This window comes from Vitis riparia, chromosome 16, assembly GCF_004353265.1.
Source record: "Vitis riparia cultivar Riparia Gloire de Montpellier isolate 1030 chromosome 16, EGFV_Vit.rip_1.0, whole genome shotgun sequence".
Lineage (NCBI taxonomy): Eukaryota > Viridiplantae > Streptophyta > Magnoliopsida > Vitales > Vitaceae > Vitis > Vitis riparia.
In genome coordinates, this window is record NC_048446.1 from 4,967,557 (window position 1) to 4,991,355 (window position 23,799).

A 23,799-nucleotide genomic window follows, 5' to 3' on the forward strand; every position below is an offset into this window, starting at 1 on the left:
GTCCAAACAAAAATCCCATTGAATTGACATCTTCAAGGGTAATATTATGAAGATACTATTTAATATTTGTAATGTTTTATTCAATTAATTTGGAAGCATTAGTAATTGTAAACATGACTTTAAAGAGGTAGAAGTTTGATAAATACTATCACTAAAAAAATGGATATAAGCTTATTTACAAATGTAAAATTAAAATTTATGAGAAATATTTTTTTTTATTTGACTAATAAAGATAAAGTGAAATACGACGAGATTTATGACATGAATATACCATAATTTTTGCACCATTTTCATATGTTATTGATTTAAAAACTTAAATTATAATGTTATGGTGAACCAATAATGTATATCAAACTCGCTTAAAAATCTATTAACTTGTGTTTCTAATAGTCCTTTCTGAGTTTGAATATAGACCGAAAAATAAGCATCAATGACATCCTCAAAATCGAGGATTCGAAATCACACATAAAAAAATAAATAAATAAATAAATAAATAAATAAAACACCTTATCCTAGTAGGTAATAACGTGATAATAAAGTTTATTAAGTTCATTAAACTACAACCTTTGTACAAAACAATTTATATGCAGTCAACATTATTAATACTATGATTGAAGGATATAATCAACTAACTTTCCTAGAAGTTTATTTACAAATCAAAACAAAAATATCTAACTTCTTCTTCATGTATTAGGTCCTTCTGAATGTATGTGCTTGTGTTACTATATATATATATATATATATATATATATATATATATATGTGGATTAATTTTCAAACAAAAATATTATAAAAATATAATTAAAAAAATAAATACAAAAATATGACACTTTTTATCACTTTTTTTTTTTTTGCACTAAACTCGTCTTTTTAGAGGACGAATTCACTTTTTATATTGAATTTATCTTTTTTTAAAAAATATTATACTAATATCGTATTTTTATTTTTAAAATACGAGTTCACTTTTTTTTTTTATATTGAATTCTTCTCTTGAACTCACATTTCAAAAGGCGAATTTTACTTGAAATTAAAAAGTATCATAATTTTAGAATTATTTTTTTTTTATTATTTTTTTTAACAAATATTTTTAATAAACACACTACTCCTGTAGAAAACCCTAAATATATACATGGTATTTTTTTATTCTTTATTTTTATACCAAAAAGTAAATGTAAAATTAAATATAATGAGATTTACAAGTTCCATGTATCCTAATTTTCCTAAGATTCTCACATGTAATTTTAAACATGTTCCTAAAAAATAAAACGTCAAATTCCTATCTAATTTTAGCATATTCCTTGAAGACAAGATGCCAAATTGCTATTTTGACTCAAAGTTCTAGAATATGTTTGACATTATTAATTTTGAAATAGTTCTTGCAATAATTCTTAAGCTTTCAATTACTTTTAGAAATAAAATTTTATTTGAGAACTCAAATATAAAAAATATGAGCTTTATCTGGCGTGTGATGTTAAACTAGTTTTTTATTTTTAAAATTTCTAATACTAATTGACCATTGTTTTCTAAAAACAATTTCTAAAAACAAAGTGAAATAAAAAATTGTTTTTAGAGAATAAGTAGAATTGTTTTTACCTGTTTTTGTTTGACCATATTTTATAAAAATTATTTTTAAAAACTATTTTCTTATTTTCTAACTTAAAATCAATTTTTAAAAACAAGTTTCAGAAAATATGGTCAAATAGACCGTAACTTTCTTAACTTATTCTTTTCAATTATCATTTATAATACTTTTAGAAAAAATAAAAATGCTTAAAAACACTTCAAATTTGTTTTAAAAACTAGTCTATTTCAAAAAAGGTTTTGAAAACCAATTTATTATTAGAAGTTTGTCGAATGTGTTTTCCAGGTTAGAAAACTATTTTTTATTTTAAAAAACAAAACTATTTTCAAAAAACATAATTCAAACTTTACAATTATTGGTAGATTGAATGAATGTAAAAAACAAAAGTGATGAGGCGATGACTACTAATTTGACCCACCAACTTAAACTTAATTCATTCACATTCATCATCAACCTTATGAATAAATAAAGTAAAGAATACCCTAATTTATTTACTTCTCTAAAGGGTTATCTTACAAATAACAACAAAAATATCTAACTTCTTAATCATCATAAAAAAAAGAATTAATTTCATTAAGACCCCTTGAAGTTTAGTGTAAATGGTTTCAAATTTCACCAATTAACAGCCTCATAAATTTATTTTTTTACTAAATTTATTTATTTTAAATAAAATTTAATTGTTATAGAATTATTAAACATTTCTATTTAAAATGTTTTTATATGAAATGTTTCTTAAAAGTAAATTTAATAAACATAATAAATTTATTAGAGTATTAATTGATAAAATTTGAAATCAATAATGACTCGATCGTATTTATATTAAATTTCAGACTCAACTTTCAATGAAATTAAGTTTGAAAGATATTTCGCCTATCATTACCACAAAATTATAACATCTTTTTCAATATAATAAAACCCTTAATGACTTCGTCGTATTTATATTAAACCTCATGCTCAACTTTCAATGAAATTTAATTATATTAAACCTCAGGCTCAACTTTCAATGAAATTAAGTCTAAAAGATATGTGGCGAATCATTACCACAAAATTATAGCATCTTTTTCAATATAATAAAACCCTTTTTCCTTCTTAAATAAATAAGAAAAAAAACCCAACCAATCCATTCTAGATTAGAAGAATTGAAAGTGGGAATTGGGTTTTTTGGAAGAATAAAATTCCAATAATAGGGCAGTTAAGTAGCCATATGGCCCATATCTCGTCAAAGAAAGATTCCAAACAAAAATAATTGAAACCCAAAGCCAAATTAGTCAACATCAAAATGCTTTCAATTAAAGATTCCAAATAAAAATAGTTGAAATCCATGACCAAATTAGTCAACATCAAAATGCCCTGGCAAAAGTACCCTATTGTTATGTCTTTGTTTTCTTTTATGTGGGGGCCTGCAGAGTTATTCCCCCTCCTCTGGGCTCTGCCCACCAACCGTATAATATACTGCTTCACCCAACAATATCCCACTACCTTCATTTTCAAAAAGTGTACAAATTAATCATTTTGATGCTTATCCCCCTTTTTTCCAACTCATAGATTTCAATTTTATACCCTTTCCAACTTTCAATTGGATTGGGTTAGGTTTTTCTAGGGTTTTTTTATTCTAATTTGAATTGGGTTTTTTTTTTATTTATAAATTTAATTTAATTTATAAACTTGATAGAAAAAAAAAATTAATCATTTTGATGCTTGTCCCTTTTCTTTCCAAGTCATAGATTTCAATTTCATACCCTTTCCAACTTTCAATTGGATTGGGTTAGGTTTTTCTAGGGTTTTTTTATTCTAATTTGAATTGGGTTTTTTTTTTTAAATTTAATTTAATTTATAAACTTGATAAAAATAAAATAAAATAAATCATTTTGATGCTTGTCCCTTTTCTTTCCTAGTCATAGATTTCAATTTCATACCCTTTCCAACTTTCAATTGTGGGCTGGGTTGGGTTTTTCTAGGGTTTTTTTATTCTAATTTGATTTGGGTTTATATATATATAATTTAATTTAATTTATAAACTTAATAAAAAAAAATTAATCATTTTGGTGCTTGTCCCTTTTTTTTTCCAAGTGAATTTCATACCTTTTCCAACTTTCAAGTGTGGATTGGGTTAGGTTCTTCTAGGGTTTTCTTATTCCAATTTGAATTGGTTTTTTCTTTTAATTTAATTTAATTTATAAAATTTGCATAATACTATTCAAACTAAAAAGTTAAAAATGGTGTGTAAAAGAATATAATTAATTAAGCATAAATATCATTTTTTAATGATTATTAAATTTGTTATTGTGCTAGTCATTTGTAGATTTTATTTTATTTTTAGTCTATTATTTCGAAATATAAAAAATAAATAAAATTTGAAAAATATTCTCATCTAGAAAATTATTTATTTTATTTTTTTGGTCTTTATTTGGACATATAAAAAATAAATAAAATTTCAAAAATATCGTCATCTTGAAAATGATTTTATTTTACTTTTTGGCCTTTATTTCGGCATATAAAAAATAAATAAAATTTCAAAAATATTCTCTTCTTGAAAATGATTTTAAAAAAATGATGAAGATATTCATTTTTGGTCAATTTTTAATTTTAGCTTTAAAATGGTTCATTTTTATAAAATATTTTCAAAATCTCATTATTTTCATTTATACTTTTTAAAGGAGAAATATACCGACTTTGTTTTCAAAACACTTTTAACATATATACTCCTATTCAAAATGTTTTGAATGAATGTGCTTTTTATAAAAGTGTTTGCCGAGAATATTATAAGTAACTCTAAAAATTATTTTTTATATTTTTAAAAGTATTTATTAATTTTTTTCAAATATAATTTTATTTAAAAACATTTTTTAACTTAAAAATATTTTCTAAAATTATTGTCAAACGAAACCTTATAAACATTAATCATTTTTTAATGATGTAATTTATAAAGTTTTTTCTTTGAATTTTTTTCAATATTAAAAGAAATATTTATTTGATATTTGAGTAAAATTTAATATTAATATTATTTAAAAATAAAAAAGAATATAGTAAATTAGCATATCTATCTTCATCTCCTTTTATTAATATTTAATTTATTTAATTTTAAATAATAAATTTATTTATTAACATACATATTAAAAATATTATAAAATAGGCATTAAAATATTCCTGAATACGGAGTGATAGATATAAAAAAATTAACTTAAATTAAATTATTAAATTATATTAATTAATTACCCTCTAAATTAGGTAAGGATAATTAATCTTCATTGGTCGTATGAACATGAGCTTTGACAAGTCGCGTTCACGTAGACATATTAATTTTTTTTTATCTCTTAATCACGTAATTAATAAAATACGAAAAAAAATTAGTAGAAAGGGCGAAAATGATGAGGAACGCCAAGCTTTCATTTCCTCGTGGTTTCTTCGTATCTGCCTCCTGGTTTACGCCGGCACTATAACGCGATCAGTGTCTGCGCCACCATCCATTCAGTTAAACAATCGTCTCCAATCTCCTTTCTCAGCTGCGATTAAGTTTCTTCAAGTCCTTCCCCGCTATCTTTGGATATTAGCTTTCAGCTTTCAGCTTTCAGTTTTCAGTTTTCACATTTATTTCCTAAGTGCTTTCAGCTTTTGAAATGATGATGCTGGTGGACTGCTCAAACTGCCGCATTCCGCTGCAGCTCCCGCCGGGGGCCCGGGCAATCCGCTGCTCGGTCTGTCACGCCGTCACCCGGATCGCGGATCCCCGGGCTGTCCCTACGCCGGCGTACTCGTCTACCCAAAGCCACCACGCTGTGCCGCCGGCTCCTCCGGTTCCGTCTCCGTACGGGCAGATGCCGGCGGGGCAGCCGGCGGGGGTCCACGGCAGGAAGAAGGCGTTGGTGTGCGGCGTGTCGTACACCAGCTCGCGGTATGAGCTGAAGGGGTGTGTGAACGATGCCAAGTGTATGAAGTATTTGCTGGTGAATCGGTTCAAGTTTCCCGAGGCTTCCGTTCTCATGCTTACTGGTAATTTCGTGCTTTTTGTTTTGTTTTGTTTTGTTTTTGGATTGTTGTGTTGTTCTGTTTGGTTGCTGGGAAAAGGAAGGAGAGGAATGGAAAAGGAGAGAGAATGAGATTTTGAGTTCGGTCTGTTTGGTTACTGCGAAAAGGGGGAAAGGGTAAGAAAAGGAGAGGGAATGACGTTTTGAGCTTGGTCCAGTTTGGTTGATAGGGAAATGTAGGAAAGGAAATGAGACGGAGAGAAGGTGAGATCAAATTCGGTCCTCTTTGGTTGTTGGGACTTGGGAAAAGTTAAGAAAAGAAAGGGAAAGGAGAAAAAAAATGAGGTTTTGAGTATAGTGCAGTTTGGGTGCTGTGGAAAGTGGGGAAAAGAGAGGAAAACGAAAGAGATAGGGATTTTGAAGTTGACACGTTTGATTGCTGGAATCGGTGGGAGAAGAAAGGAAAAGGAAATAAATGGGATCGTGAGTTCGATCCATTTGGTTTCTGCTAAAAGGTGGACAAATATAGGAAACCAAGGTGGATAGGATTTTGAATTGATCCGATTGGTTGCTGGGATCGGCTGGGAAAGGAAGGGAAAAGGGAAGAAAATGGATTTAGGATTTGATCCATCTGGATGCTGGGAAAGGGTGGGAAAAGAGAAAAAAAAGGTATAGAACATAAGATTCACAATTTCACCTTCTCTCTTGGACTGAATTGTGCTTGTTTTACCTCTTGGCTTTGTAGAGGTGATCTTTTCCCTTTGAGCAACCCTAACTAGAAGCTGCGAATCAAAATTTTGTCTCCTTTTCTCTTCCTTAATTGGTTCTATAAAAAGGGGAAGTGATTCTTGGAAATTTTGAGGGAAAATGAGAGAAAAAGAAAATAGAGAGGAAAAATGGAAGGAAAGAAAAAGATGAGGAAAATAAAAAATAGATATAAAGTTAATAAATTATATTTAGATGGTTATTCAAACCCATTTCACTTATTTTTCATCTTCTATATAAAGATTTAAATAATTTGAAAATACATAAGTTTCTAACAAATTTTAATAATATTTCATTTTCTTTTGTATTTTTCATAGTGAAACCAAACATGAGAAAATTGTTTTCCTTAGAATTTTTTTTCCTTTCCTAAGTATTTTTTAGGAACCAAACATGGCCTTAAAGTTTCTAGTTTTGATTTATTAAGTATTGGATATTGATTATGAATGAATGTTTACCTGGTTTGACTTGATTGCAACAAAATTCTTGAAACAGTCTCAAATTTCCCGAATGAATCCTGATTGTTTCATTCAAATATTTATTTCGTTGTTTTTAAATTCTGGGGGTTGTGCTAATTAAGTGTTATACTTCATTTTCCTCAACATGGGTAAGAATTTCTATGACGTACGAATTTCAAATCCTTTTGTTGGTTGAAGTGTGATTTTGTAATTAGATTTAAATGTGCATGTTTTAGCTTTTCCGTCATGCTTGGCATCATTCCTATAAGGCAGAGATGGACCTAAGGGGATGTGGCACACTCCTAGCACTAGGATATTGCGTAACAATTTTTCCTTTTAAGCTTTGCTGAGGATGTGACTAGACACTACAGTTGATCATTGCATTGTATTTGGCCCTGAAAGTTGTCATCTGATAAACATGCACCATCCTTGTTGCTGTTGCTTTATAGAGCAATCCTCTTGGCACGATATTACGTGCCTTGTCTCCATCAGTTAATCTTAAGACGTTAAGATCCACATCACTTTCATCTAATCGTCCAAATCTGGTTTCTTCTTATCTTGATTTTTTGGCAAAGCCTCCTGTTTTTTTGGTCACTGGCTATGAGCCTAACAATGACTGTCCCCCCTGCATCTAAAGCATTGAATGCTTGATCAAACCTTTGAATTAGACCCCATGCTGCCTAGTGATTGTAAAGATGGCCAATTGTTGTTAGATGGAGTCTGGGTGTGGGATAATATGCTTGATTCAGCATTCTCTGAAGTTTTAAAATTCTCAAATATAGGCTGCTTGCTATTGGTACATTTCTTTTTAAGCTTATCTTGATCTGCATAGCAATCTGGACTGATTCTTCAGTCAACTGGGTACAAACCCTAGCTGTCTCATCTTGGATAGAATACTTTCATCTGGCTCACTGATGGGCTGCAAGATGTAATGGTTCACTTTCTTGTCTCCTGGTCAAGTGTGACAAGATTGAATTGAGAGAGGTTACATAACAGACTGGAAAATGTTTCCGGTCATGCAGTTTTTCACAATGGATCAGGAACTAATTAAAAAGTGGACCTAATTTTGTTGATGAACTTGAATTCTCAACCAAATAAGAGCTGGACCACGAATTGCATTGGTAGTAATCCAATCTAGGTAAGAATCTGGATTATATTCAATACATCCTCCCTAGTAATCCAATATAGGTATGCATGCAGATTATACTTTCCATAGAATTTTTAATCCTCTTTTACTAAGTTTTTCTGAAAATTTTCTAGGCAGCCATAGACTTTTGATAGGCAGGCTCTAGATGTGGGCTATGGTAAAAGTTTTCTTCAAGAGGAGCCTGTGAAATACTTGACCATGGCTGAAAGATAAAAGTCATAATACTGGACTGGTGGCTGATTCTTAGTCTCAATGGGTAGTGGAAAGGGGTTTGGCTGAAATCCAAGAAGAACTAGAAAGTATTTAAAAGATGGAGATTTTTACTGGTAGCTCCTTGAAACTGAGGTCAACTTTCTGATTGGCTTTCAAAGTGCAGATTAAGAACTTGCTCTTTATCCTTGCAGTGTTGTACAAAGAAAGAGTTGCTTCAACTCACTAATGATTTCTTGAATTTAGTCCTAAGGTTATCTAGCATTGAATTGTTTGGTGACTTCTTCAATTTGGGTGAGAGATTGTCTGGTTCAATGAATTAGTAGAAGAAGAAATAGAGAAAGGAGAAGGCAGCAAATGAGAGATCAGTTAGATAACTCTTAGCATTTGCATCACTGTCTCCAATGGAGAAAATACTAATGTAATTGGTTGATTCAAAACTTATCCAAAAAGAAAATACATTACATTCTTTTTATAGTGAATAGTGCTTCTTAGAAAATCTATTACTAAAACTACCAAGCGAAGTTACTGGATTTCTTAGAATTCTAACCTCTCAGTTTAAAACTCACTATATGCCTGATGCATATATATATATATATATTCCTCACTCATGCATCTAATGTCACAACATCTGTTAATAAGTACCTGTAGCCATTTTTTTTCTCTGTGAAATAACTATCATGAATTCTTAGGCTTTTCATGGCTAGAGAAAATAGGTGTTTAGTACACCTTACCTTAACATTTTAGAGGTATGAAAAATAACGCCTTATTGATGCATAAAATAGAAAAACGAGTTTTGAAGCAGCTATCCCAGTTAAGAATGCGATTTATCATATTTCCAGTAATGAAAAGACAGGAACATGTTCAGCACATCTATAACAAATAAAATTGATATGCCAACTTCAAGGGAAAGAAGGTTCTTTATTTTTGGCCCTCTTTTCTGTTCAGGCAATTTGAGATAGGAATTGTTTAATTCAATCTTCCCATGATTAAGAAGCAAGATATAGATGCATGCATTCACTTCCATGATAAAACCACTATGTCTTGATTTTAGTGAATTGGTGTTGCACTTTTTTAGTAAGATATTCTGGGGTCAAATTATTTACAAACCATCCTATGAAAGTTTTTAAGCAAGAAAAACACATCAAATTTAGTTTAACTTCATTTGGAAAATTTAATAAGATAGAACATCTGCTGCATTAGTCTCCTCACCTCAAGGAGTTATGGGCCAAGCTCTATATGCATTCACTAAACAACAACGTGACAATCTTTAGGTACTGGGTGTAGTCCTATCTCAACTTTTGCATTTTTATGGAAAAACCAATAAAACTGCAAATAATCTCCTAAATTTTACACATTGCGGGGCTATAATGATAAACAAAATGAAGCAAATTCCTATTTACAATTATATATTAAGAATGAGAGACAGGGGTGCTCATGGTCAAAGCAGGACCCTTGGATGTCTCTTCTGCAAGATAGTGTTCCTGAGGCATTGCTACCCTGGAGAAGCTGTGGAATCAGTTTCCTTGGGCCTGAAGCTCGGTGGCTTCTCAGTTTTGCCCACATGGCACCTTATCCTTATCTACCTAGAAAGTTTTTACTTTGAGATACTTGACAGTAATTAGATTATTGCTTTCTTAATGTATGAATGACTAGATATATGAAAATATCCAGCAGTGAAGAGGATTTTAATTTCTATTAAATGTCTTAATAGTAGCTATTGTACAATGAACTTCTGTTAGAATTCCTCATGAATTTCCATTGTATATGTGTTTCATCCTGTTCACTTCTAATGCTTGATTCTTTTCTGGAAGTCAATTTGCAGAAGAAGAAATCGATCCTTACAAGAAGCCAACCAAACACAACATGAGAATGGCAATGTTTTGGCTAGTACAAGGGTGTCAACCAGGAGACTCCCTGGTGTTCCATTTTTCTGGTCATGGTTCGCAACAGAGAAACTACACTGGAGATGAGGTAGATGGATATGATGAGACACTTTGCCCCTTGGACTTTGAAACTCAGGGAATGATTGTCGATGATGAAATCAATGCAGCAATTGTTAGGCCTCTTCCTCATGGAGTTAAGCTTCATGCAATCATTGATGCATGCCATAGTGGCACTGTGTTAGATTTACCATTCCTCTGTAGAATGAACAGGTCAGTTGTTTTGGTATTTCCAAACGACACTTCTTTGTGAATACCATGTGATAAGTGGAGAGAGTATAAAAAGAAATGAAAAACCATAAATTCTGTCTATATATGCCAACTTTTTAATAGGATTCAATTCCAATTTTCCCTTGTCCATTTTTTTAGTCCACCCTGCTTATAGATGTTTCCTTTGTGGCCATAGGAGCGGACAGTATATATGGGAGGACCATCGCCCCCCATCAGGTATATGGAAAGGAACAAGTGGTGGGGAGGTCATTTCCTTTAGCGGCTGTGATGATAATCAAACCTCTGCTGATACGTCGGTAATGCATTATGCATTCTATTTTTCTTCTTTTGATTTAACTAGAGTATCAAGAATATTTCTCAGCTGACCATGGAAAAACAAACCTTCAAGCTAATGCTTTTAGCCTTTTATGTGGGCAGGCTCTATCAAAGATCACTTCAACAGGTGCAATGACTTATTCTTTCATCCAAGCAATAGAGGTTGGAAATGCAACTACATATGGGAACATGCTAAATTCAATGCGATCAACCATCCGTAATACAGACAATCTTGGGGGTGGTGTTGTGACATCTCTTCTCACCATGCTTTTGACAGGACAGAGTCTTAGTGGTGGGTTGAGGCAGGTATGTTTTTCTTTGCTACCATATTCATCTTAATGTGTATGCTGTTAAAACTGCTTTGTCAGGTTTTATATTCCATTCCAATAACCATCCAAAATGCTAAATCAGAAAAAGATAATGGCCAAACAGTTAGGGACACAATGGCAATATAACTAATAATTCACTCACTAAGTATACACATGTAAACATTTTTATTGCATGGTAAGAATCTTGAATAGAAATTTTATGCAAAAAAATTAGTGATAGTGGGAACAGCACCAGCATAAACTTAGCCATCCAAAAGGCATCTGGTTTTCAATTGCAAATTCTACTAGAACTACAATTTATCACAAGTGACATTTAAGAACCCCATTAAGAAAAAGTGCTTAAAATTGCTTCCATGGGACAATGTATGGGATTGCTAAGAGAGTGAGATGTTATAAAGGGACTTTAAACATCTTTCTAAATCTGTTGGCACAGTTAAGCTTGGCTAATGGGAAACAGGAATAAGAGAAATTCATATGTATGGAAACAGTTACCTTATGTTACTGCTATCTACACAATGTCTTAAAGCCCGTTGCTTTTATCCAGAACCTAGAAATCACTTTTTCTCTCTGCATAAATAGTATTGATCATATTAGAGATGGGTTTTTTAAGTTTTTCATGTTCAGCGCACATTACCTACTTGTTAAGTCCTTGATAAGACAGATTTGGTATCGTCGTAACAAAAAGGAATTCTGCTAATGCCTAAATATTCTCTTTGCAATGTTTATAGATACATACACATTAAAGTGATGATATGGAAAGTTCTTGCTAAATTTTCTCATACCAATCAGTAGCCTGTTAATGATAAACATACTTCCATTTGCCACCTGCCCTGCACCCCCAACCAGCCCCCTCTCCCCTCCCCCTTTTTTTTGGTTTTTCTGTACCTATTCAAAAACCTTATGAATATATTTTGATGTTTTTATATTTGTTAGAGCTTGGTGACCCGATTTTCTCTTTTGGTCCAACCCGAAATCTTTGCAGTTGAAAAAAATTATGGATTTCTTTCCTACTTTATTTATTCTTCTCTCCCATAGATATATATATGGGATGGTGTATAGGTTTTTAGGGATTTATATTCTCCTCTTTTGTACCAATTTTTGATATAGTGGATTATTCTTCTCTTCTGCCCATGGCTTTTCCCGTCTGGGGTTTTCCATGTAAATTTGTGTGTGTTCTTATTTTTTTGTTGTCTATTCTTGTTTTTTCCATAACAATATGTATGACCATCCAACTAAATGGTGCTAATATTTCACTAGCTAACTTCACAATGTGCACTTTTATTGGCTTTTGAGCAATCTCATGCACTCATTCATCCAATTAAGTAAACGATGAAGCCAAACCAATAGTATTTTTCTCTAATTATGTTAGACAGACTTGAAGACACCCCTTCATCTCATGCTTATATTCTTGATGCTCATGTTTGGATCTTTCCCTTCCCTTGTTTGCTGCAGGAACCACAACTAACTGCCAACGAACCATTTGACGTGTACTCAAAGCCTTTCATCCTCTGATTGAGAGAGCTCAATTGCTCAATGCTCCATCCTGTGGCTTGTTTAAGTGTACAGTTGCTGAGAAAAGCCATTGCCCACAATCCTTTCTGTCAGTAAACTATTGTTGTATCTTCTTGCAATCATGGGAAACATTAGGCATGGCTTTGGAATTCCCCTTCCTAATATGATTGTCAGCTTGAGTTATTTTCTTGCAGATCATATGTTCTGATACCAGGTTATATATCATGAGGCTAAGCTAAGATTTGATCTACTTCCAACTTAGTTCTTGTCAGGAAATCAACTAGATAGTTTTTATGGTCTTGTCTCTGGTTGATTTTTTTTTTTTTTTTTTCCTAATTGCATCATTTATTATATTTATCCTATTTATTGAACTATTTATAATAATTATTTATAACTATGATACTTATTATATTTAATAATTGTATCAATTCATTATATTATAACTATTTCACTCACCATTCACAGTAACATATGGGATTAATTATTTTTAATATTTAATATTTAGTAATAATAGTCATTCAATAATTCACTATAATATTTTCTAAGTTCTTCAAATTTTTATTAATTTTAATCATTTCATAATTTTCAAATAGTCTAATTTAAAATATTAATTTTTTATTTTTTTTTAAAATCAATTATTTTTAATGTGCAATTGGGGACAAGAGTTCTAAAGCCCTTGAGGCTACGGTTAATTTTTGGAAAATTGGTGAAAAAATGAGGGGAAAAGAAAAAAAATATATTAAATTATTTTTATATGCTATTTTAAATATAATTCAATTATTTTTCATCTTTTATATAATTAAATAATTTTGAAATATATAAATTTTAAATTTTATTTATATTTTTGTTATAAAATCAAACATGAAAAAAAAATCATTTTCTTTGATATTTGTTTTATTTCCTTAGTACTTTTTTTTGGCTATGGTTCTCCAAAAATATCGAGAAAATAAAAAAATATTAAAAGAATAGTTTTTGTTGTGTTTGGTTTTATGAAAAATACTAAAAAAATAATTAAAATTTTATGTATTTCTAAATTATTTAAGTAACATTTACAAGATGATAAGAAAAGAAAAAATAAGTTTGAAATAGCATATAAAATAATTATTAAATTTAATATATATATATATATATATTTTCATAATAGAATTAAACATAAAAAAATTATTTTTTTTTCTTTCCTTTGTACTTGATAGGAATCAACCATTACATCAAACATGGCGATCTAGAAAGAAACATAGCTTAAGGCTATATTTGGTTTTTGAAAAATTTGAGGGAGAATGTACGGGAAAAAATAAAAAAAAAAAGAAAAAGCAAAAAAGAAAAACTATTAGGTACTTCTCACGAAAGCACTACAAATGATTTTTTTTTAATTTTTAAAAAATATTTTAAAATTTTTTATTTTTCTTCCAAATGGGATCTAAATGATTTTCTTTAAAAAAAAGTTTTTAACCAAAAATATTTCTAATAAAAATATTTTTTTTAAAAAAAAATATTAAATGTTACAAATAAAAAGGCTTTAGCCAAAATCACTGTGGAATGGAGTCTAGATAGTAGTAGAGGTGGAGCTGAGGCTTGATTCAAAGTTCTCTGACTTCCTATAAAAATCTTGAAGATGGGCCACTTGATTGCTCATAGCAATTTGGAATGATACTACTTCAAAGTTCAAAGAAGGATCCCAAATAAAATAAGTAAAATCTCTGGCTAAAGTCAACATCAAAAGAGCTTGGTAGGTAGTCTTTGTTTTCAGCTTGTGGGGTTCGCTCACAACCATACAATATATTCCTTCACCCAACCACCTCCCACCGTCATCGTATTCATTATTATTCCTTTTCCCTACATATAGAATTTATTTTTGTACCCTTCATCCTTCAATAATGCAATGAATATGGCTTTCTATAAAGTCTTATCCCAATTTGAGACACCCCGGTCGTTTATTGTAAATACACTAACTCATCGTATGTTTCAAATTTCATTAATTAGCACCCCTATAAATATATTTCATATATATATATATATATATATATATATATATATAAATACCCTTATCTAAAATATTTTTATTTCAAATCTCTCCAAAAAATAAATTCGATAAATAAAATAAATTTATAAGGGTGTTATTCAAAAATTTTTGAAATCAATGGTGGTTGAATGTATTTAGATCAAACTTTAGGGGTCTCAATGAAATTAATTATTTTATAAATGATTATGAAATATGTAAAATAAAATAAATTTATAAAGGTGGTTAAATGTATTTAGACCAAACTTTAGGGACGTCAATGAAATTAACCTTTTTATAAATGATTATGAAATATGTTATTTTGTTAGTTATATTGAGATTTTAGTTTTTTGGCTTATTGTTAATGTCTTTTTTATTTAATTAGTTTGTTAAAACGGTTGAGTGTTAACATTTTCATATGATCTATGAACCAAAATAAAAATAAAAATAAATATTTTAAAATCCTTCTCTTGAACATGGCTCGAACGTGAGGAAGTATAAAGTTATTCGTTTTTTAAATTAATCTAAAATGTTGGGGTCTCGGTTTGATATTTTTTAAATTTGGAATCTCAACTTTAACGAAATCTAGACTATTTGATGGGACAATACATAAATAAAAGAGATCAAAATACAAAACAATGGAAGGAAAATGAATCATAAAATAACGGAACTAAAATGTACATGTGACACGTTACGATTAGGATAGGTATCGATTTAATACCGTAGCAAAGTCTTAATCTAATTACATTTTTTAGTCTCTTTCTTTCAAATAAGGCGGTATTTATACCCGAATCCATTAATATGAATATTTTCCTTTTTCAAATAGATTCCTTTGCTACATGAAAGTGAGGTACCAAGATTTCTTATATGGACGCTGGTGGACTACACAAGCTGCCGCAGTCCAGTGCAGCTCCCTCTCGGAGCTCGGTCGCTCCGCTGCGCCATCTGCCAAGCAGTCACGAAGGCGGGTCCTTGCTCGGTCCCTCCACCACAGGCGTTACCGTCTGCATGGGCAGATGCCAGAGGGCCGGAAGAAGGCGGTGATCTGCGGTCATGTGTCGTACTGTTACCCGCGGAATGAGCTGAAGGGAGGTGTGAACGATGCCTAGTGTATGAAGTATTTGCTGATGAATCGGTTCAAGTTTCCTGAGACCTCCATTGTCATGCTCACTTGCCTTTGAAACTTTTATAGTGAATGCCTGAATGGTGATTCTTAGAAGCCACCAACAAGAACTTTCAGCACTCTTTGGATCCGGTATTAAAAAGCCAAAAACCCTTCATGAAAATTTCATCAATGAAGAAGTTGCTATATAATCTATGTAACGAGAATGATGCCATAAATGTCTTAATAGTTGAAGTAGTAGCAGTACAATTAATGTAACGACCTGCTCTTAATCATGTAGATATTGTTCGCTTTAAATCTAAAGGACCCTCACGACTTTAAAACGCATTTACAGATTAAGAGAAATTCATACTTATAGCGTAATTTTTCCCCTTATCCAATGTGGGATGTCACAATTCAGGGATATATATAACTTTTCTAATACTCAATTTGCGGAAGAAGAAACCGATCCTTACAGTGTGCCAACCAAACACACAATTCAGGGATTTCGAAACTTAAGGAAGGATTGTGGATGATGAAATCAACACAACGAATTGTTAGATCCACAAATGTCACCTCTAAATAGAAGAATGTATAGATGTAGATTGAGTTAGATCTCTTGTAAATAAAAGATCAATGAGGGGATATTGTAAGAGGCAATCTTACTACATAGAAAAACAAAAAACATACGGGTTGAAGCAAGATTCAATACCAAAACCGAGTTTCAATTTATGGCTCAAGGACTATATATATATATATATATATATATATATATATTAATAAAAATGATGAAATAATAACATTTAAAAAATTGTGACAATAAATTATAATATTTTAAAAATTCACATAAATTTTAATCTACTTTAAAATGAATTTATATTATAAATAATAAATATTTAAATAAAAATGTAATGATAGATTATTTTTCAATAATAGAATTAATAATAAAAACGCAAAATCATGTCACTTTTTTGGAAAAAGAGAGAGAGAGAGAGTGATAATTTTTTGGTTGAAATTATAAAGGGTTATGGGATACCGAAAATCACTTTTCGGTACCATACCCACCTTTTTTTAGTTAATAGGATTAAGGCACATGACATGCAAAATTTAGAAAAAATTAAAGAAAACCAATTCTTTAAGTTACCCGGTTGCCATGGGAATTAATCCCATGCAACACACATTTTTATACTTATTACAATAACCAATTATATTTCAATGACCAATTATAAAATCATGTTTAATGTAATTATTTTGTTTGGGGAATTTCTTTTATGAAACAGAAAAATAAAGAAAATTTTGGAAAAAGATAAACAATATAATTTGATAATATAATTTATAAATTAAGGAAAAGTAAATTTAATTTATTTTAACATCAACTAATTTGTTGATAAAATTTGATGAATATTTGAAGTGTGAAAAACAATATAATTGGTTTATGAAGTGAAAAAAATGGGAAGAAAAAGAAACAAATTTTATAAAATATACATTAACTTAACATTTAATTAGTTGTGTACTAATTATTAATTGAGAATATATGACTAAATTATTTCTTAGCGTTTAAATTGAATTACACAACAAAATTGGTTGAAATATTGAAAATACGAAAAATGTATAAATACCAACAATATGGAAATCCAAACCCCTCGCTGGTTTTTTTTTCGTAAATTTCCATTTTTGAATTTTTCAAGAATCTATTTAACACCCTCCAAATGTACTGAACTTATCTAAACAATATCTAAGTCATATGAAATCCCAATTTTTATTTTTATTTTTACATAAAGAAGTGGATAGTAGGGAGAGCACGAAGAATGTGAGATTCCCTCACTAATTTGTTAGTATTTATAGATTTTGATTTTTTTTCAGGCATCATTTAAACACCCACTAAGTGTAATGAACGAATTTAAACAATGTCTAAGCCATACGAACTCCCTAAACATTTTTAACATATCATATAATAGGAGAATGGAGAGGGCTCCTCACATTCTTCGTACCTTTGCTGATTTTTTTTAGTATTTTTGGATTTTTATTCTTTCAAAAATCATTAGACCACCTCCTAAGTGTAATGAATATATTTAAACAGTATCCAAACCATATAAAGTTCCCAAATTTTTTAAAAAGTTCAAAGAAGTGAAGAAATGGGAGGGTATAAAGAATGTAAGGACTCCTCACATTCTTCGTACCCTTCCTAATTTTTTTAGTATTTTTGGATTTGGATTTTTTCGGAGATCATTTAACCACCTCCTAAGTGTAATGAACCTATTTAAACAATATCCAAGTCATATAAAGTCCCCAAAATTTTTAAAAAGTTCAAAGAAGTGAAGAAATGGGAGGGTACGAAGATGTAAGGACTCATCACTGACCGAAAATTCTCTATTGTACCAAAATACTTAGCCTTTTTACGTAGTAACTCTGGTCAAGAAAAACTAGAGAAAAAGTCATTACGACTTTTGTAGTATTCCGGGTATCGTTCTCAAGGACTGGCTTATGAAAATTGTCAATACTAGAATAAATGAATTGTTTTTGTTTAAATCCTTAAGTGAAAAACAATATGTGAATAATGTGAAACTAAGTAAAAGAAATTAAATTAATAAGAGAAAATGAATATTGATTTTAAATTCAATTGATTCGAGTTTGGGGTTTTCCACAATCCAACCTAGGGTATAGAAATTAGAGAAAACAAGGGTATTTTAAGTAATATGATCTTAGGGTTTTTGGGATCCTTGGCCACTCGCGATCAAGTTGAGTTCTATAACTCAAAATTGCATCCGAAACCTAATTTTTCCTTTTTAAAACAGATTCCTAAAACCATCAAATGAATGAGATTGATTATCAATTTAAGATTTGGCTTTTTAACCCTTCCTACTCCTTATAGCTTTGTTTAGGGGCAAATAACGGTTGGTAAGACGAGGATAACAAATGATCAAGAATTACCAAGAATCACTAGTATCAAGTAATAACCTACCGTATCATTCCCTAAACGAACTCACAAGGATAGGATAAAAATAATAATAAATTGTCACCCAACCAATAATTAATCTCATTGTTATAGTAATTTACCCATTGTCCCTATAGGTTTCCTAGCCCTTAGGTTTTCATGCTTCAAGCCCCAAGTTGGCTCTTAGCCTCTCATGGGGGTGATGTCACATTCACAATCCATAATAGGGTAAAAATCCATAATTTGAATCAAAAGAAACTAAAAACAATATATTCAATAAAGAAGAAAAAGAAAACAAACCAAAGTTCTCGTCTTCTTCCACCTTCAATGTCATTCTCTAGAAAAAATCCAAGATCCCTAAAACCTAGAATTGAGAGAGTTTATATAATATCCTCAATTACCTAACATGTGGCACACTCTCATTGGCCACTTATTACAAAATAATTTCCTAAAAATGATTAAAAAATAATAAAATGGTGATTTCTAGTCGTGTGGGGTCCACCTAGGGCGGATGGAGTGCTTTAGATGTAATTCCCGAGGTAGAGGAGGCGGAACATCAAAGTGGCAGTGGGTGAATTCGAAATTGGTGTCATTTCGAAGTGGACTTCGAATCCATAAGTTAAATTTCGAAATCATAAGTTGAATTTCGAAATCATTTCGAAATGACCCTCCAGCTTGGTGCAGTTATATTCAAATGGCCATAACTTCTTCATTTCAGCTCCGATTTGCAAACCGTTTGAAGCGTTGGACTTCTGACTTCTCGAGCTTCGAAAAAGATATATAGTATGTATATAATGGACTCCAGAAAGTGCTCCAAATTTGTCCTCAAAGTCAGAGTATATAATGCCATCAGATTTTTTAGTTCTAAATTTCCATGCAACTCAATCTTGCTTTATGCCTCATTTCCCATACTTTCTTGCCTTCTTTCTTACTCCATAAAGGTCATTTATCATCCTCCAACCTCATGATATCCTTGTTCTGCCTTTCCTTACATTCAATGAGTCTTGACTCACTTATTTCCTCATTTAGCCCTTTCTTGATCTTTCAAAATCTAAAGTCATTCAATTTGCACAATTTTCTTCCCTTGAACCTAAGATAAATCTCCAAAGTATAGATCAAACTCATGGCTAGGGCCTTAGCATTGATTTAGGTCAAGTTGGGTGATTTGAATGTCCTTTGGTGCACAAATCATATCGAATATGTGCCATTAGAGCACATATTTTGGCTCCAATCATCCCCCTCAACCTAAACTTTGCTAGTCCCTAGCAAATGAAAAGAATAAAGAAGAATGAAAAATATGTAATGAGATTCATGAAACCATATTAACTCAACATAACATGTTTCACACACAAGATACCCAAGTAGACAAATTTCCTAGAATTGAGCAAGATGACACAAGATATGCAATTTCTTAGTTTTCTCACCTTATCTTCGTATACATAAATGTGCATCCATGTTTAGCATTCCTCTTAGTGTCTCTTGATTTTCCCTTGATTGGTTCTTTCCACCTAAACCTCATGTGCTTAATTTTGGTGTCCCCTCATAGTATTTTTCTTAAGACTTTTTCTTAAACTCAAATTTCATCATTCTTTAAGTTAAAGAGGAGGAAAATTTATTTTGATTTTTCTTTCTTAGTTTAGGAAATCTCCTTCTATATGGCTTAATAGGGATCCACCGGAAACTCCCGGGTTTTCACCCAAGGTACCAGGTATTGAGGACCTTTATAGGCCACTTACCCCTCAGGTATCACCCTAGCTCAAGGTAGAACAAGGTCGAATTTCCCAAACTTTTTTTTTTTTTTAAACTAAGTTTATCTTATGTAACGAACAAGATACCGATGACTCCTAACCAGTTGGTTTTGGGCACCAGGGCTTGAAGACACAAGGCCATTACCCCCTTAGATAATTGCTCAAGCTTAAATCAGTCATTTTCATTTTTTATTTTTTATTTTTCATTTCCTCATTTTATTGTTTAAGAACAACTCTTTTTAAGCTAAAGAAATTATCTTAATCAAGATACCATAAGGGTACACGTGCTTTGTGTGTGCTTTGAGTCTTAAATAGAAAATAACCATCAAAGAAAAATTGAAGGTATTCCAAGGATGCAACCTAACTATTTTTGCACTTAAAGGTATATAAAGATAAGGTAAGTGAACTAATACTCTTGCTCTAACTGCATTTTTTCTCAAATTCTAAAGAAATAATACTACTTAAAGCATTCTCATGCCAAATAAACCATGAGTTACCAAGGCAAATCAAGAATCTCATTAGCTAACCAAAGATGACATGCAAGCTTTTGAAAAAAATTAGGGCTAATAGGCTAATAAGCCTTCCCCCCTCAATCTAAATTACACATTGTCCCCAATGTGTAGAATAATGGGTCAAAAAAAAGGAAAAAGGAAGATATTACCTTAAGATCATCGAATGAGAAGTTTGTTATGAGGACTTCATATAAACTAGTCTTACACAAAAGCAACAAGATGAGTAGCAAAAGTATGCATAGAGAAAAACATAAGTGGTGAGAATCTAAAAGAGAGTATAAGAGTATTAGTATGTTCCAAAAATACCATAGTGTATACAACCATATCGAATAAGGTATATATAGAAATGATCATCAGGCGCCAAGGATAGGAGTGACAACTCCATCTATCTCCGCTAACATAGGTGTAGTAGCCTGATCAGTAATCTCCATGATAGGTGTAATGGCCTCACCAAGATCCCGTACCATAGGGGGGTCATCCCGAATAATGATGTCCATACTAGTGTCAGTCGCACGAATGAAGATCTCACCATCAACCTGTCCTACAGCACCTGATGTCTGTAAAATAGGCATGGTCTCATGGGCTACTGTCGGTGCTCTAGTGTTAGAGCCAGAACCAATCACCTCAGTGCCGCCATCAACCTCTAGGTTGGTATCAGCTGGTGTAACAAAATCTCCTCTCTGTCTAGATGGAGTAACCAAGGAAGTGAGCTACTGTACAGAAAAAGTGAGGTTATCCATCCGAGTCTCCATCTTACTTAGGCGAGCATCAATGCGGGAGTCCATAGACACAAATAACTCCTGAAGTGTGTCTAGACGAGCCATGATCGATAAGGTACTCGAGGTAGCATCAGCAACCTGAGGCTATGAAGGTCTAGGAAGATCGGAGACTGGTACTACTGGTGTAGAAATAGGAACAACAGGCTCTGGGGCACCCGAAAGAGGTGGTGAAAGAGAAATAGGAAGCACTGGTAAGCTCGTATCAAAAGTAGGCACAGACGGGAGCGGACTCTCTGTAGTAGATGGAAGTGGGACAACGTGCAAATCTCTCTTTCGTCTAGTGCCATGGGTAGTCAACTGTGACCCTGAATGAATCACCCGAACCCACTGATTAATAACATAAGTGTGAGAAGCCATACGATGATCAGACTCGAGTAACTGGTGTCCATGACGGAGCAAGTAGTATGAGAGCAACCGAGGCAAAGGAATGAGATAGCTTTGAGCTGAAACTAACTGTTTCTCCTTCACCTTCTGAAAAAAATAAATGATGGTATCCATGATGAGTTGAGCGGGACTCCACCACTCGCCTGCGTACATGTGATATAGCCCCTATAAGATTGAACCAGAGTGCTCTGTAGAGTGCAATGTTTTCAGAACCGGACCGGTGATCGAACTGGAAAAGTTACCGGTTCATGGTTCACTGGTCTGACCGGCGATCGAACCGCTATCGAACCGGTGACGTCATAAATATATAATTTATATATTATTAAAATTAAAAATAATTATAAAAATTAAAAATATATAAAATTAAAAATTTAAATAATGTTTGATTTTTATATTTGGTATATTAAATTAAATGATAAAGTTTAATATTTTAAATTTTATTAAATAGAAATATGTAATATTTAAAAAAGAAGACATATTTAAGATGAAAAAATTTAAAATATTTAATTTTATTTTTTTGTCTTTGTATTTTATTGTTTTTAAATTATTCTATTAACTAATTTATATTATTTTTTTTATAATTATTATAAAAATAAATAGGAATTTAAATATTTACATTTTTTTAAAGATTTTATATGATAAAATTTTGAAATAAAATCAAAGTTCCATGCGTCCAACCCTCTAGAGGCAATGTTTTCCTCTAATAGTCTCATTCCCAATCCCACATTAGAAGCACAAGAATTTTATGTGCTCCATGTGCTCTATACATACCTTCCAACTTGCCATTAAGCCAAACAAGCCAATAAGCTGGGCCTGGAAGCATGATCCAAATGCAAGTGTTATTTTAAAATAAAAAAATGTTGCAAATTGGGCTTGTAGACATGGCCCAAATAATAATGTTTTATCATATCACTGGACTAGGCCTAGTGGCTGGGACCAAAGATGGTTTAATAGGTTGAGTTTGTAAGCTTTGGGCCTGGAATGGGCTTTTTCATAATAAGCAAAAACCTGTTTTTAAGTTATGACTGGTTTGCAACAAACCGGACGGGTTGTCCGGTTCGACGGTTGAACTGTCGGTTTGAACGATTCAATGCCGGTTTGATAACAAAACGGTTCATTGAGCGGACCGAACCGGATAGTTCACCGGTCGACGGTTGGACCGGTCGGACCGGCCGGTCCGGTCCGATTTTTAAAACCATGGTAGAGTGTCCAAATGGAAAAATATTGGTCTTAATGACCTGATCTACAAACCATAAGATCTGTGGCATCTCAAGGCGAGTGATGGCTGAACGACAACGAGTACCCTGAGGTGCTAGTATACGTGCAATCCTCGGAAAGGCTGGTCGTGACTGAGGTGCAAAGCGTGCTTCAGGAGGAGCAGATGATGGTAAACCAAAAGCTGTAGCAATGGTGTCACTGGAGATAATATCAACTCATCCTCTGATAGAAAAATGCAGCTCTCGATACCCCTCTCTCCAATCCTCAAGGGTAGGGAAAAACTCTCGTACACTATCGGCATAAAAATATGGGGGAGAATCCATCAATGCGATAAAATAGTATCGATCAAGGAGACGCATGGATTGTGCAGTGGGCTCATAAGTACTAAAAGCCTGTATGTCATAAGAGAACTCTTGACCAAACTCCCGACGAGATAGGTCCACCCCAGGGGTATCATCACAAACTCTTAAAGATGGAGGACATGTTGGGCTCGTAGTAGGAGGAGCTGTCCGGGGATGTGGAGGGGTGGTAGTAGGCCTAGTGGGCTTAGGAGTGGTTGAGCGATCAAAACGGGCCTTCGTCCTATCCTCTACATGCTTAGCTTCAGTCTTCTTAGTGGTTGGAAGATCAAAACGAGCCTTGGTCCTGGCCTCTACATGCTTGGCTTGATG

The 23,799-nt window shown here is 32.1% G+C and overlaps 1 protein-coding gene across 1 annotated transcript; it reads left to right on the forward strand.

The window, feature by feature from the left end:
• Positions 1-4,982: 4,982 nt before the first annotated feature.
• LOC117934114 (metacaspase-1-like) lies at positions 4,983-12,748 on the forward strand. The gene is made up of 5 exons (XM_034855731.1): positions 4,983-5,572; positions 9,950-10,280; positions 10,474-10,594; positions 10,716-10,919; positions 12,395-12,748. The coding sequence occupies exons 1-5, from the start codon at positions 5,200-5,202 to the stop codon at positions 12,452-12,454; spliced, it is 1,089 nt and encodes a 362-aa protein (XP_034711622.1). The 5' UTR covers positions 4,983-5,199; the 3' UTR covers positions 12,455-12,748.
• The last annotated feature ends 11,051 nt before the right edge of the window (positions 12,749-23,799 follow it).